The 17,470-nt window shown below is 42.2% G+C and overlaps 1 protein-coding gene across 2 annotated transcripts in view; it reads right to left on the bottom strand.

Moving 5' to 3' along the window:
• The window catches only part of WDFY2 (WD repeat and FYVE domain containing 2), a 148,814-nt gene that overhangs the window by 28,743 nt on the left and 102,601 nt on the right, over positions 1 to 17,470 (bottom strand). For both annotated transcript variants that reach the window (XM_032496212.1, XM_032496213.1), the window contains 2 exons: positions 13,777 to 13,927; positions 6,644 to 6,756 (listed from right to left, as the gene is read on the bottom strand). In XM_032496212.1, coding sequence (XP_032352103.1) covers positions 6,644 to 6,756; positions 13,777 to 13,927 — 264 coding nt within the window. The remainder of the gene's footprint in view (positions 1 to 6,643; positions 6,757 to 13,776; positions 13,928 to 17,470) is intronic.

Raw genomic sequence — 17,470 nt, 5'->3', positions numbered from 1 at the left:
TCAAGAGACTGTCCCCACTCCCATCAAATAACATTCAAAATACATATGTACAAGGCTATTAATCTCAACGTTGTTTGAAACAGCAAAACATTGGGAACAACTTAAACGCTCATACAAGAGAGTAGGTGAATAAACTCCACGCGGAATACTAAGCAGCCATGAAAAAGGATGAAGGCCTGCTGGATGGATATGATGCAATTTCCAGAATAAACTATAAACTGAAAAAGACAAAGGGCAAAAGAATATCTACATTATGCTACCTACATCTAAGAAAAAAGGGTAGATGAGAAATTAATGAGATTTGTTACCTAGAGCAGGTGTGTGGAAGAGGCTGGGCACTGGGAATGGAGAACAGATGAAGGGGAGTGACATTTTCATCACATATTTTTTGTTTGGTTCCGAGTTTAGTGTTTCACATACTCAAAAACAAGTAAAACATAAAAACTAGGAGAGTGTGTCTCCTAGCGGGGTGGGGGTGGGTGGAGGACTTAAACTGAAATATAAACAGAAGCAAGTGAGCCCAGCTGTGTTATACATAAGTGAATGATCCAACCTCACTGAAGGGGGTCAGGGGACGAATCAACAAAATTAACTTTGGAAAATGGTAATAAACCAAATAAAAAAAGATCTGTACACAAATGCAGTACTCAGTGAGTCTGTATTTCACAGGGCTATAGTTTATACAGGTTGGCAATTCTGGAACTATTTTACGTGTATTCTAGGATTGAGCAACTAAGTAAATGAATTGAGGATAATGAGAGCTCAGTTTCTCGCTATTATAGTGGGAGTTACAAATGGGGGGAGGTTAGAATAAGCCCTCTGTCTACTGAGAAGGCCTAGAAGCAATGACACCCCATTAACAATGAGCCTGCTTTCCAGAGCAGTGCAGACCCACACCCCTCCAGCCTCGTCCACCCCCAGGCCACTCTCCTCGCCCTCCACAACCTAGAGCAGGGATAAAGAATGAGAGCCAGGGCGCCAACGGTTGTGGGTTTCCAGGGTTTATGGTATTTTAACTGATGAAAATCATTTATTCCATTTCTTCGTACTTCCCTCCAGATTTCTGCTTCCCCTCAATGTTTCATTATATGCTTCTCCCTGCCTTGGACGTCCACAATACGACCGGTAACTTTTAACACAAATGACTCATTCTTAAAAGTAAAAGGTTTTGATCATTATAAAATTTAGCTATATTCTTCTATATGCTGATAAAGGGAATTTTTAATGGCTGCCTAATAACCCAACACAGGGATGTGTGGGATATTTTATTTACTAGATTTTTCTCAACTTTTAACTACTATAAATTTTGCTAAGATGAACATTTCTGTACATAAATCTTGGTTCACATTTCTGATTTACTTAGAAGAGATTCTCAACTGTGGAACCAGATCAAACAGATAAACCAGATAAACATTTTTAGAAATTTCATATGTGCTACCAAATGTTCAGTGAACTAATCTTTGGATACTTTCACAACATATCCCGCACAAGCTAAAGACGAGGTGGGGTGTCAGAAAGTCAGGGCTGGACACTGCTGGGTCTGTCTCCACCAGCGTGACCTGGCAACTCACCAAGAGTGGCACCCCTCGGACTGCAAGGTGAGGGCATGGAGGCAAAACGGGCTACAGGAGAGCCATCGAAGTAAGTCCTCAGACCATGAAGCTTCTAGAATAAAGTATGTGACCTTTCGGTTACTGTATTTGGCTCTAGGTGGAAGTGATAAGTGTTTCTGGAAAGATACACGAGCTCTATCTCCAGGCTACATCTTCCCCCTGAGACCCACAACTGGACATTCGGCTGTCTCCTTGCTGCCTCCGCAAGGGTGCCTCTTGGTCATGTTTGGTTTAAAGCACCATGATAATTCTCTTCCAAACCTGCAGTCACCTCCAACCTTCCCGGTTTCTGTCAATGGCATCATCGTCCACCCAGAGAGAAAGCCTCAACCAATCACCAAGTGCTGCTGACTCCTCATCTCCAAAACAGAGTGGGAACCCCTCCCCTTCCTTCCCTCCATGCCGACTGCCATCCTCCCAGTACAAACAGGGACTCCTTCCTTCCACATGGTCTCCTCACATCCACTCCCACCCCGACTCAATCCACCACCCTTGCTACCAAGCCATTCCTTACCACGGAAACCATGCTGCTAACCTGCTTCAGCTTCATCGCTGGATTCCCACCGCCTGAGAATGTCCGCAGTTCCTCACGCTGCCTGCAGTCACCCTACGTTCCTCACCCTGTATTCCTGGCTCTCAACACGGGCCACTGGACTCCACTCACACCCACTCCTGGCTTCAAACCTGCTTCATACATCCGGGGCCTGGAATGTTCTCACCACCTGGGTAGATCCTCATTCTCCTTAAGGTGTTGTTTAAATACCACCTTCCTAGAAGCCTCCCTTTAACTCTTGGGACAAGGAGAGGCCCTCTTGTTCCCTGTTCCCAAAGCAGCCTACGTGCGGCACTGGGGCTTCACCACACTTGCTACACTCATAGTATTTCCAACTACTGGTCTAGTGCTTATACTCCGTGAGTGGGAGCTGAACAGGGCACGCGCTACGCTGACTCCCTTCACCACCGTGTGGCAGACTCATCACATGGGGAGCCAATGACCTGACTGACTTGATGGAAATCTGCATCTTTTGGATGTGAATGTCTCCACTGTAAACAAAAATTAAGCTTTCAATTTAATGATTTAAACTTGCATATCTTCACTGTGAGTATCCTTATTTTAGTTATTTTGCTATAGATGCACTGTTACTTTCAATAATTCTCCTAACAGTCAATGAACAAGCCTGTATTTAATTTTCCAGGTAAGTAGTATGCTCTGGCAGGTCCACATTCAAACCCTACTGTTTCCAACAGATTCATACTAACCAAAAAAACTCTTAGAAGAAAAAAAAAGATTTATTGATACTATGAATTTCCAATGGTCAAAATCTGATTTTTCCCCCTTTGTTCAAGTCAGTGTATGACTTTTTGATAGAAATATATTCTAATTTCTGCAGAAATATCAAGGAACTATGATACTTGGCACTTAGCTCCAGAAATAAAACCAGCAGAGGGAGCATAAGAACATAAAATTAGTTTCTTAAATCCCCATGGATTAGTAAATGCCATGTTTTGGCCTCTGAGTATGGCAATGAGGCTGATTCCATCACTAACTCACATTTTTACATGACCTTCTGTCCTGTAACAGAGAGGGATGGGTGAATGGCTATGACTCTGTACACATACAGAAGACTTGTCTGCTTCTGACTTTGGATCTGGACTGATAAGATCCCCAAGATCACTCTTAATGGATCTGGGCTCATCTTAAGGTCTTTGTGGGGTAAGGGACTGAGGAGATTAAACAAACCCTCCATTCACAGCCCCTCTCTCCAGAACTGTGTCTGGCTAAGTTCGGGACCTCCCAGGGCTCAGAACGGACTTACTGCATAGGAAGAGCTTGACGATGTTTGAATCATTGTGGAACCTCATAGACGCCCTCACTTTAGCTTTAAATGAATGCGCTGTGCTGTGGCCAGACTGGTGATGGGCAGAGATTACTGTCTAGGAATAACAACAAGTTAAATATGTGACCTGCTACATTTATTTGCCTTCATGTTAGATAAGGACCTTCCTGGGACATGTCCTATCTTCCTCAAAGATATTTCATGGCAAAATCATGTGAAAATGCTTTCACTCTTTCAGAAAGATAAGATACAATGTCAAGGTAATATTTTATATTGGACTAACCTGGAAGACATGAAATCCCTGGGCCACAGCTGGCTCACCTCACAGCAGTAAGCAGCAGCTACTTACTCCCTTTATGACCCAGAGCGTTCCGATCAGTGCTCTCGTTAACGCCTGACTTCTAAAGAGCCAGAAGGTCGGCGCTGAAAGCCAGCCTCTGCCTGAACCAAATCTGGGAGCCATCCAGCCCATCACCAGGCCCGCTGAGCTCACTGCCTAACAGTTTACCGTGGGTCCATCCCCTCCCCGCTTTCCCATCACCTCGGCCACGTTGCGAGGACAGTTTCCTGCGAGCTTTCCGATCACCCTCTCTACCTGCCACAGCAATCTTCTAAAATCTGACCAGGTTAACATCTTTGCTTAAAACGCCTTCACGTTTCTCACTAACGTCAGGATAACGCTCTCGGTGATCTGAACTGATTCTCACTTCCTTTCTGGCTGCCCCCACCTCATGCTTGGTGTTCCAGCCAAGAAGAGATACTAGGTGTCCCAAGACAGCCATGCTTTTGCAAATCTTTAGGCCTCAGACTCTGTTGGTTTTCTCTGCCTGCACTGCTCTCCTCGCCTTTTTTTTTTTTTTTTTTTTTTTTTTAATGAACTCAACACTTACTCTTCCCCAAAGAGCTCAGGTCCAGCCACATCTCCCCTGGGACCCTCCCTGACCCTCCTGACTGACGCCCACTCCTGTCCAAGCGAGGTGCCCATCTTGCGTTCTTGGAAGTGCTGGGTGCTGCTTCCCCGCCCTTCCCACCACGCACTGTAATTACTGTCTAGCTTCTGTCTCGCTCACTGGGCTGTGAGGGCTCTGAGGGGAGGATGATGACTACGCCCTTTCTTGCTGTGATTGGGAGTAGTGGCCAAGGTCAACCATGGCGAGCACGGGAGGTGAGGAGACGAGGGTCCAGGGCAGAAGCCACAAAGACAACCACACCACAAAGGAGAGAAGGGAATAGTCGGAGACTTCAAACTGGGAGAGACTGTGTTACAGAAGCCAAACGAGAGCTGTTACAGCAGGAAGGAATGGCCACAATGTGAAATGCTACCGAAAGGTTAAGTAGGACATAGTTTAAAACATGGCCACTGGACTGAGCAACCAGCAGGCCACGGGCCACCTCAGGGGGAGCAGCGGAAGAGAAGTGAGAGACATGAGCCAAATTGCAGGTGGCTGGAAAGCCAACAGGAGGGGGTGAGTGTGAGGCAGCTGGGAGAAGGATGCTCTTTTAAGACGTGCTGCTGTTTGCTACAACGTGGCGATACTGTGCTAGTGAAATGAGCCAGTCACAAAGCAGCAAATACTGCATGAGTCCACTCAGATGAGGTACCCAGAGTCACTAAATTCACAGAGACAGAAAGCAGCAGGGTGTTTGCCAGAGGCTGCAGGGAGAGGAAGTAGGGAGTTAGTGCTTAATGAACACCAAGTTTCAGTCTATAATCACCTCCATTTTTCTTTGAAGGGAGCCTGGGGAGAGTGGCGAAGGTCTGGAAGAGCTGCTGAGGCGGGTGGGAGGAGGAGTGGACTGTGGACTGAGGACATCACACGGATTAGCTGAGGGCTCCGGAGTCTGGGTTGGAATGATGCATCTGCAATGGTAATAATGGTCTGAAGCTCGGGGCGTGACTTGTGGCAGACCCGGGAGAGGGCGTGGATAGTCTGAATCACAGATAAGTTTCACCAGGAAGGAAGAAGCGCCCTGAACTAACAGTGCTGGGGAATGTGGGGCTGATGTGAGGCGGAAGGACGGGGAGGTGGGGCGGAGACACCAGGGAAGGAGGGGTCAAGGACTGGACTTGTCGACAAGGGCAAGAGTGAGTGGAGGCGGAGTGAGGGTTTAAGGAAAAGATTAGGAGGCTGAAGTCAGCAGGACCCACAGCCCTGACGCAGGACAGTCTCAGGCCCCTAGCAGGCCAGGCGTGGCCAGGATGTAGGTGGCTGAAAGGAGAAATCCAGTCAGGAAAGACCAGGGTCCTATCCACAGCAGACACTTCTCTGTGCTCTTCCTCCCAAAGATACAGATAATTAAGAGGGTCTTTTATGAATCTTTTCCACTGGATTCAATTTTCTCTTTAACACATTCCCTTTTTCCCCTTTAGGAAATCCCTTATGATCTAGGTACTATCCCATTTTACATCCTCATTCTCCTACTTTTGTTCTTATATGACGTCTAAACTCGATATTAACTTTGTTCTATACTAAAAAAAATGGGTTGCTAATCTACAGAAGACACAAAATCTCCTTAAGAACCGCAAAAACAGGCAGTGACATTTTCCAGGGTCAACATCACCTGTTAAAAATACTGGTAAACAATCGGTCATCGTCATCTATTCAAGTCTCTCAAAGGCTAAGTGTGGACACGTTCTATCACCTTGCTTAAACGACCTTGAGCAGACCAGTAACATAAAAGGGGCCTTGAAAAGAGCCCCAGAGGAAGGAAAGTTAAAGAGGAGCTTATACCTTTTCATGTAGCCTAGATACCCATGACGAATCTATTTTTCATTTCATTTGTCTTAGAAGTGAGAGTCTGTCTCGCACACCATCTTCCAAGGAATGCAAGGACAGACTGAAGCAGCTGTCCTTTTGGCCTTCCAGGGTTCTGCAGCTGCCACATAGCCTCAGACAATGTCTCACTAACGGATGCCAACACCAGCCTTCTCCAGCGCAATGTGACAAAGAACCAAATCATCGCCATTTTCAAAACAGATGGTTTGCTCTTTCGTTTGGGCGCATGTAGAACATTTTTGATGTTCTATCTTACTGAACCGTTCTGAAATCAGTTACGGGTGTCACGTGCATCTCTGCACAAGCCCAGACTGTACCGCATCACCTTCACAGCATATCACGTGCACATCAGAACATGCAGCAGGCGACGTCTCACTGTGACAGCAGCACGTGGAGAGTCTGCTTTCAGTCCCACCTGTATGTCCTCTGAACGTTGTGACCAGGCTGCAGTTTTCTTGCTCCAGTTTGAGGATGGTTACTTGGCCTGAGTGGTCACCAATAAACACATGCCGGGTTTCAACATCAAATCTGTCATGTAAGCGTTAAGGATTGTTTCTCAAAAGCGAGTGGATGGATTTACCAATACCTGCCTCCCACCCATGCCCAAAAGCATAAATGTAACAAGAAATGTGCAAATCCCATACGAGGAGAACTTGGCTATAATGCTGAAAGACACAAGTGACATGACAAAACGAAAGACATACAGTATTACTGGACAGTAAGACTCAGTATGATAAAGATGTCAATTCTCACAAAATGAATTTATAAACTTAATATAATCCCTATAAAAATGTCAACATATGGATTTTTCCTAGAGATATGTTAATTCTAAAGTTTATATAGAAAAATAAATAAGCAAGAAGAGCCAGGAATACTCTGAAAATAAGTGCAGTGTGGTATTGTGATGGGGGAGATTAGCCCTACTAGATACTAAAACATGTTACAAAATTTCTTTAATTAAAAGTGTGGTGCATAGATAGACAAACAGACCAATGGAACAGAATAGAAAGTCTAGAAATAGACCCCAAAGCACATAGATGTCTAACATGCAAGCATATTCATGTCTGACAAAGGTGGCTCTTCAAACGAAGAGGGAAAAGATGGATAAAAAAAAAAGTTGGTACAAACTGAATAATCATTTGGAAAAACAAAACAGGATCTATATTACACTTCATATACCAGGATGAATTCCAAATGGGATTCTAAATGTAAAAAATGAAAACTGTTAAGTTCTAGATGGGAGAGATCCTTTATAAGCTTGGAGTGGGAATTAAGCTATGACTCAAAAACACAAACAACAAACAAATGCCATAAGCAAAGCAAAAGACAAATTGAAAAAAAAATTGCAGCTGATGTCACAAAAAGCCTAAATCCCTCAAATAAAAAGAGCAATCAAGAAGACTACAAACCTACTGAAAAAATGGGCAAGATACATGTATGGATAGTTCAAGACATGAAAACGGTGCCTTACAAAAAAATAAAATGAAATGAAATAGTAACCTAGCAGGCCTGACCACTATCCTTTGAAAGGCTGCTGTTACAAGATTGGCATGGCATCTGGGAACTTGGGTTTAGGGATGGTTCCCACCACTAAAAGACAAAAGTGGCTCACTGTGCCCTAACCGTACAAACAATATGGTTTATGCCAAACATCTGTTTTCCTTCTAGGGGGTCTGGAATTTTGGCCCATGCCAAGAAGAGGCTGCCCATGTGACCAGGCTCCAGTAAAAACCCGAGGCACTGGGTCTCCAGGGAGCTCCCCTGGTTGGTAATGCCTTGGACTCCTACTTGTAGAGTTCTGCCCCAGAGGCACAATGGCAAAAATACGAAATGACACATGCCTGAGGCTACTCACTGCACATTATTTTAATAGTTAAGGTTTGAAAACTACCCAAAAGTCCATCAAAAGAGGACTCATTAACTATGATACATCTGTGCAATAGAATACTATGCAGCTGGGAAATCTGACATAGAGTAATCTCCAGGATAGATTATTAAGTGGGAAGAAAAGTCAAGGTACCTAAGAGTTTATATGCTACACTGCCTCTGTGTACATAAGGAGGGTAATCTGAATAGAAGTGCATGCACACGTATATTTACAAAAGGAAGCACTGGAAGGATTAATCAAGATCTAACAAAAGTGGCCACCTGTAAGAAGGGACAAACAAGCCAAGGGGACAGAGATGGCAGTGAGACTTCTCTCTTGTTATGTAGTTTCTATTATGGAATCTTGTAATTATTTTACATGTTCAAAATATTCATAAAAATTTTTTTACAGTCCCCCAAACTGACAACAAATTGAAACAAATAAACCTAACTATCAAATTGGTGATATGAGTTAACAGAATTATTTCAAGTGACTTTAAAACATAGCATTTTGACCGTACATTCTTGGCAGAATCTATTCTAAGGACCAAGAACACTGCAAAGAAATCTAAAATCTCATTCGGTAGTCTTGTTATTATAGTATTGGTATTATTATTTTGAAACAATGTAAAAAAAGATGAAGCAAATAGGAATGCTGATGTTTTAGGAACCAAGTTTTTCAGCCCAAAAGAATCAAGTACAAAAATGAAGTAAAAACTCTACTAATGTTAAATTTGAATCAGACATATTATATGAACTGAAGATTTATTTTCTTTTTTAAAATATACACTTATATATTTCCTAGCTATCTCTGAATACTATTTCTCATAAAAGAACTGGCTGATTCCAGGACCGGAACAGGAAAAGTACACGATGAGCCTCAGATATGTTGAGCCAAAAAGCAAAGATGCTATCGACGGCTAATGGGGTTGTATCAAAAAGACACAGGAGCCAATATGATGTGGCTCTTACTGGCTGAAGATGGGACAATATGAGTATTAAAAAGGGGGAGAGGCAATTTATTGAAATATACTGAATATATTATTAAAAAGCCAAACCCTAAGAGTTTATAATAAAGCTCAAAAAGAAAAAAAGAAGGTCCCTATGGGGGTGGTGGGTGGGGAAGGGATACTTTAGGAGTTTGGGATTAATAAATACACATTACTATATATAAAAGAGATAAACAACAAGGACCTACTATGTAACACAGGGAACTATATTCAATTTCTTGTAATGAGTTGTAATGGAAAAGAATCTGAGAAAGAAATATGTATGTATATGCAACTGAATTGCTTTGCTGTACACCTGAAATTAATATTATAGATCAACTACACTTCAATAAAAAATGTGAATTAAAAAAAATCCCTATTGGAGGTAACCAGGGCACTAAATCTCTGCTCTAAAAATGGGCAATTAAAGAGAAATAATTAAGAATCTATGTTGCTTTTCCTGTACTAATTGTATTTCAGGATAACCAAATAGCCCTACTTAATGAGGGAAAGATCTACATTATAGAAGAATTCCAATCAATAAACTTGGAAAAAAATGAGAGGATTACAAAATCACCATTTTGCAACCCTAATGAAAGGGCTGGTTCAGGCGAAGACCAGCAGTGGACAAAACCACTAAATGAAAGGCTGATGGAGAGGACTGCACTGCAGAGACCTGGCTGTCACCCCCCAAATCACTGATCAATCTGGGCCACACCGGAAGGGTGACAACCCAACACTGTGTGCTTCCTGCTGAGAAGCCGTGTGAACCACACAGCACAACTACCAAGGGTTCTAACCAAAAGTCGCATCTGAACGCAGTCAAGATGACAGAGGCAACTTGCAGTTTACAGAAAAATCTGGGAGAAAGGGAGGAAGAGGAACAAGTTAAATTCCATGGTGAGGAAGAAGAGATCACTTTAAAGTGTGGGACTGCCTCCAACAAGTTACAGAGGCACATTTTTTAAAAAGTGAAAGGGAGATTGAGAAATTTAGATGAAATAATCATATCCTATATGTGCAGCTTGTCTGGACCTAATTTCACACAAACCCACTGCCAAAAGCCATTTTTGAAACAATGGATGAAATTTGAAAATGGATCAATTATTCAACATTATCAAGGAATGATTATAAATTTTTAGGAGTAATAACAGTACAGTGATTATTGGGAAAAGGTCCATATTTTTCAGAGGTGCACAATGAAATATGTAAGGATAAGAAGACAAATTCCAGAAGGTCTGGAATTTGCTTTAAAATCTTCTAGCAAAAAGAGGCAAAGCGACAAGGGACAGAAGAATCAACAGTGCAACTGAGTGATGAGTGCATGAGTGTCTGTTACACTTTTTCTCCAATTTGCTACACATTTTGAAAATTTTCATAACAAAACATTTTTTCTTTAAGTGAAGGAGAAGAGGGTGTAACAAATCCTTCCAGTCTCAAGAACAAGGGAGAAAGGTTATCCTTTCCACACAAGTTATCAGATATATGTAAAACAATGTTCAGATTTACACAGAATAAAATCACCTTAAAGTTATCTTGATTAATTATAAGAACACTGATGAAAAAACAGATGCAATCTGATACCCAACAGTCTTCACAACTGCAGGTAAATAATAGTATGAGCAGAGGGGGTCAGGTGAAAGGTGTTAACACCCAAGTTCTAATCCTGGTTCTGCCACATAATAGTCATGTGACCTCAAGAAAGTCTGTTAATCTTTTTGAGCCTCTCTGGGCCTTGGTTTCTACACTGTGAAAATTGAGAATCACATCTTTTTGTTTTTACTTTGCCTTATTGTTCCGATAGTACACAGAGTAACATTACGTAGAAGTACCACCTAGACTCTGAGGGACTGCAAATGTAAAATATTTCCTCCTCTTTCCCCTCCTTTGCTTCCTTATTATTATTGTTGTTGTTATTAATATTGTAGTTCACTTAATATTTCATGCTTCAGATCTTTGGCCAAAGCAACAAAGATTTTGAGGTGATTTAAAATCACCTGATAATTCAATTTGCGAACTGGTCAGTCTCTTTGTCATCCTTTATTTCTCTACTTGAATTTTGGTTATTTTTCACTGCATATTTACTTCTCTACTAAGAGGCCTGAAAGAAGAGAAAAAAAGGCTGAATTCAATCTGGCTTTTTCTTGTTGGCTTGTTTGAATGACTGTTTGAGGTGGCGATGGGAGACAATTAGGTGCCATCTGTAGAAGTCTATGCCACCGACGTCCACTATGAAGAGAAATAGGGGTAATAATATTCTGAACATTTTATGTTACTTCAAGAGATATCCTTCCTTTACTTATCACTAAAAAACCCCCCAAATCAAAAAAAAAAAACCTGCCAAAACCCAAAACCTGTAAGTACGGAGGTGGCAGAAAGAAGAGGAGGTGTGGGATGGTGGTTGGTGGAGGGTTCCCATTAGAAAAATGTGTTTAAAAACTGGATTTTATGCTTTGCCATATATCTGAATCTAACATTGTAAATCGACTACACTTCAATAAAAAATAAGGATTAAAAAAGAAAACCCTGGATTTTAATGTGAACCTCAACGCTATATGAGTTTCTGGTTAACAATCTGTGCACCAGGCAGCTCCCAGAAAACACCCTGTAGCCTTAGGAAAGTCACGTGGTTCTTGGCTGAGCCCCTCCAGCAAAAGCGGCTGTGCTGTGCGTCAGTGTGCAGCCCTGGAAAAACCCCAGGTACATACATGCTCCCAGGAGCAAGGGCGGGCACTGTGCTCCAAAGCTGGAGCTAGAGGAGCAGACCTGGTGGAGGGGGAGGGAGTCTCCTGGAAGGTCCTCTGCGTCTGGAGTAGTGCAGCTCCCGTCCACCTGAATAGCAAGGGTGGGCTGGATGGTCATTCACACTGAGGCTTTCACATTCACACAAAAGCTTCTGATCGCCAATCACATGATTTTTTTCTGCTTAGTGAACTACATGGTGTGGCCAAAGAAAACAGCTGAAAAATGAAGATGACTTTTGGAGATGCTGGAAGAGAGGAGCGAAAGACTGTAAGAGTCAGGACAAGTTTAACTCCGTGTATTTGTGGAGTTTTTGTTTTCTTTTTTTCTTTTTTTCTTTCATTTTCAGATAGTTTAAAAAGTAAACATCTTAAGGCACAATCTGTATTTTTTCCATATTCCCTGGTTTGGTTAGGTGATACAGAAGACTTATCACTAGGCTTGGCTAGTGATCTAGAAGTCAGCAGGTTAAGAACAAATTATATTGATGCCATTAGTTCTGTTCTCAAAGGGGTAGTACAGTATAATGAGAAAAACCAGCAGTCCGAGGCAGAAGATCTGGGCGCTGGTGGTGGTTTTCCTGCATACCAGCTGGGTGGCTGCAGACAAGGCACGTGACCCTCTCTGGGCTTCAGCCAGCTCGTCTGTAAAGTGAGAAATCGGACTGGATGATCTCTAAGGGAGATCCAATTCTAACACTGAAAGGAATCATTAATCTATTGGCAGGAGAGTCCATGTATTTCAACTCAAGCATTATGCTTGTCTGAACTGGCTTTTAGAAAGTAAACTTTGGAGTTTCTTTTGTTAACCACCCTCTCAAAGGTACGAGTGGTACCTCCCTCTCAGCGGTAAGCGGAGTCTGCTTTCCATTCCTTACTGCCCTTGCTTCTGGTCTTCTTGGTGACTCGCCACTTTTACAACCTGCCACGATGGCCATTCCCAGGTTCTTCATCTTGCTTTTCCATTAGGAAAATAAGAGTGACATTAGCTTATAGATACACACACACAGAAATACAGCTACTGTCACACATCTGCAGGGAAGCAGCAGGGGACTTTGTCAGATGGCTGCGAATCACTGAATAGGCATTTTATAAATACGAGATGGAAATCTGAAAGCAAGTTGATTTCACCCTGCTTTTGCAGACAAGCAATGTTTCCAACTATTTCCTCACTTGTCAGAAGGTGGAGAGATTCTACACTTTTTAAACAAAGAAACTTGGGGCTCTTAACTACTTCCAATGGTAGCAGCGCCCATACGGGCTTCATACTTGTCAGGCCTGCGCTCGCTGGAGCCCAGGGGGCCAGATGTGAGGGTTACCGAGCATTAGCAGGTATTCACACTGAGCACATGGGCCCTGGAGACTTGGGAGATGAGAATTAATATCATTCTATACATCCTGGAAAAGTCTTGTACCTGGAACAAAGACTAGCATCACTGTGTAGATACCAGCTAACTACTCTGGTGCTGGCAGGGTACCCTCGCAATAAATATTCTTAAAGTGAACAGGAGTCCTGTGGTTCTTCCACCAGGCACCAGTGGGAGTGTTCACAACCTTAATGTCTGGGTGTAAATTACTTCTGTACAAAAATTAAAAAATTGTATTTCAGTGATGGTTTTATCTCCATGTTCCGTAATTCTTTCTGACAGCTGAGGCTCACAAATCTGGGCTGTGTCCTGTCCAGAAGTCAGACTTTGTGTCATAGTAGACCCACAACCTGCTCAGCTGCTCATCAGGGACTGTTATTTCGGGTGAAATCAGCTTACTTTACTCCACCTACGTCAGGACCCTTGATGATTTGTGTGTTGGAGAGTCTGCAAGCATCTTAATCAGCTTGGCAACTTCAGCAAGTAAAACAAGAAACTTCCAAGCTGCACATACCCAAAATGTTCACAAAAGAAGGAAGTCAACAACTAAGTTCCCACCAAAGGATTTTGTCCAGCAAAGGATACTGCAGGCCCGAGGCCACGGCACTGGTGCGATAACCTCCCAGGCGCTGCCCACTCTCAGAGCAGTGCCAGGCAAACTGCTTGTCCTGCCCCGTGCTCAGTACCCACTCCAGCTCCAGGACAAACAGGATCATCGTCACTCTGCTCTGATGTGCTAAAAACCAAGAGACAAGAAGATAACCCGTAAAACATCCTGAAGGAGGCTGGTAAAGCGTAGTCCACAGAGATGCATCATTCTCTCCTCCCCACCCTAGAGTATGCTGAAGAGTAGATAACCATTATCAACACGGGCTAGAACAGTGGTTCTCATCAGGGTAGGGGCGTGACACTGTAGAGCGCCATGCCGAGTTTTTATATGCAATTCTTCCCAATACAAAGGGCCTAGGCCACCTCTCTCAGACATGTTAGAGCTACTGGAATAGAAAATGCTAGATCAGTGTGACCACAAAACACATTTGAAATGATGTTCTTCTAATGAAGTCACCGAGGTCAGTTTATTTAAGCTTTAAAAAAAAGCAAAGAGCATTACTGTTCTCCTTCTGATGAAAGCTAGCTTAAAAACCCACAACAAAGTTCTAGATGAACTTTCTGTGAGAAAGCAAATGCTTGGAAAGGAGGACAGAATTATTCCCAAGTGCCATAAAAAAAAGAATGAAATACCCCTGACATCAAAGTATATGTATGCATCATGTGATCACGAGAGCGAATTTCCCAGGGTTGCTCACCATCACAGAATTACTGCATCATACAATTTCAGAGTTAGAAGAAACTATTGATGTCACGTCGACTCCATCTCCATATTTTATATATGGGCAAACTGAGGCACAATGACGTTAAGTAGTTTGGCCAAGGTCTCGTGGTTTCTCCATTACCAAATAAAATCAATAAAATATTTGCTTTCTTATTACGCAGTTCCAGAGGAGAGGTATAGGGGGTCCAAGGTCACTGAACAGTGCAGACTGGAATAAACAAAGATTGATACCCTGGAATTTGGGCCCCACCAGGCTCCGTGCTGAGGAGCTGGCAGCCTGGTGGGTGAGAGCAGACTCATCCTGACTGTGATGAGATGACAGAGAAGACAGCAGTTTCCCGTTTTGATCATGAAAATAGGATTACAGACAGTATGGATGGATCAATGCAGCTCTATCAGCAAGAACAGCATCACTGCCTACTTCTGAGTGTCTAATTAGGGCCAGGTACTTAAAAGATATTCCCACTTTGTCATTGTAATGTCTGTGCAAAGCTGGGTGGCTTCCTCATTTTACAGGCACAACCTGGCCTTGGCAAAATGGCCCTCACAGACTGGCTACTGAACAGTACAGTCAGAACCGCAGTGGGTACCTCCAGGACAGTCATTCCACCAAATGCCTGATGCTTTAAAATCTGATATTTGAAGCCTGGTGAATCTACGGGGCTTCTGAAGGGGCACCGGAGCAGTAATAATATGACTTCTCTACACAGTACCTGCTTTTCAGAGACTTGGCCACCATCAAGATCAAAATGTCGTCTTTAACTAAAAGATGGGACTTCCTGGAAAAACTCCTGAAGATCTTGTCACGTCTGTGTCATCAAATGCTCAATTTAAGCTCCGCCAATGACGGGATAAAAATGAACTCTCCCTTGGTTCACCCTCAAGTGCGCGAGTCTGTCTCAGGCAGAAAGCGGCCCCCAGCGCTTTGCCTCCTTTTCTTATGAAGAGGCCTTTGATCTTTTACCTGTTACTTTCTAAGTCCAAGGGGATGACAGTAGCCCAGAAAGATAAGGGGGTTTGGCCCTCTGAGCTGTGGTCATGTGCCAGAGGAGGAGACAGAGGCTCAAAAATGTTACGTGACTCGCTCAAAGCTACACAATCAACGACGCAGCGAGAATTTTAAAACCCTAGTCTCTCTGCCAGAGTTGGTTCTCTTCCTCTGTCAGGCTGCCTGTGACTACTGAAGAAAACAAACAAAAACCAAACCTTAAAACTTAAGGCACATACTTTTTCTAAGGTGACAGAATTCTTTTATTCAAAAACAAACCGTGTGAAGATACATACATATCACTCAGTTTCAGGAACCTGGGCTTGAAGCCTGGCTCTACTTCTTAAATAGGAGTCATGATCTTGATCTTAGGGATAAAGTATCTAGTTTCTCACAATTAAGTACAGCTGAGCCTCCAACAATGCAGGTTTGAACTGCGTGGGTCCGCTTATGTGCAGATTTTTTTTCACTAGTAAATACTACAGTACTGCATGATCCAAGGTTGGTTGAATCTGAGGATGTGATAAAATGCAGATACGGTGGGCTGACTGTAAATTACACACGGATTTTCCACTGCGCAGAGGGTTGGTGCCCTTAACTCTCGCGTTGTTCAAGGGTCAAATGTCTGATGTTAGCTCTAGGTTTTTTATAGACATTTCGCTATCAAGTTGAAGAAGTTCCCATCTATTCGTCATTTCCTGAGAGTTTTTATTATGGATGGGTGTCAGATTTTATTAAATGCTTTTTCTGTATCAATCAATATGATCACATGATTTTTCTTCAAGCCTTTTAATGTGATGGATTACACTGATTTTCAAATGTTGAACCAGCTTTGTATTTCTGGAATAATTCCCACTTGGTCACAGTGTATAATTCTTTCTATACATTGTTGGATTTGCTAGCATTTTTTGAGGATTTTTACAGCTAAGTTCATGAGAGATACTGCACTGTAGTTCCTTTCTTGTAATATCTTTGTCTGGTTTTGGTATCACTGATTAATTTTTTAATGTTAATTGTGATAAAATTCACTTAATATAATTTTACCATTTAAACCATTTTAGAGTATATATAATTCAGTGATTTTTTTAGTATACTCACAATGTTGTACAATTATCATGGAAAATTTTCTATTTCCAGAACATTTCCATTACCCCAAAAGAAACCCATACCCAAATTCCCCCTTCCCCAATCCTGGGTAGTGACTAATTTGCTTTGTCTCTAAGGATTCTCCTGTTCTTGGTATTTCATATAAGTGTAATCATACAAGGTATGGTGTTTTGTGACTAGTTTCCATCACTTAGCACGTTTTCAAGCTTCACCCACATTATAGCAGGAATTAGAACTTCATTCCCTTTTTATGGCCAAATAATAATGCATCATATTGATATACCACATTTTGTTTACCCATTCATCCATCCATGGACATTTAGTTTGTTTCCACTTTTTAGCTACAGTGAATAATGCTATACATATGGGTACACAGGTATCTGTTTTGAGTTCCTGCTTTCATTTCTTTTGGGTATAAACCTGGAATAAACCTCACTTGGTGAGGTACTTATCCTTTGATATATTGCTAAATTTGACCTGCTGAAATTTTGTTTAGATTTTTTTGGCATCTATTTTCATGGGTGCTGCTGATCTATAGATAATATACATGTCTTGTTCACTATTATATCCAGTTATTGGAACACAGCAGGTACTCAATAAATACTTGATAAATGATATTTGAAAAAAATTAAAGAATAAATCCATAAGGAAATAAATTTTGGATCAAAATCTAAAAATAAAGAACTTCACGCTTAGAATTTTCTAAAATCAGGATGGGATGCTATGTCCCTGAAGGTATCAGAGAAGATGCTGCATGATCATGCAGAATGAATGAGGTCATGAGATTTGGATGAAATGACCTCTAAGTGCTAAAAGGTCTACTTCTCATGTTCTGAACCCTGACACTGACA

The sequence above is a fragment of the Camelus ferus genome, chromosome 14 (assembly GCF_009834535.1).
Source record: "Camelus ferus isolate YT-003-E chromosome 14, BCGSAC_Cfer_1.0, whole genome shotgun sequence".
NCBI lineage: Eukaryota > Metazoa > Chordata > Mammalia > Artiodactyla > Camelidae > Camelus > Camelus ferus.
This window is presented reverse-complemented; position numbering and strand designations above follow the sequence as displayed.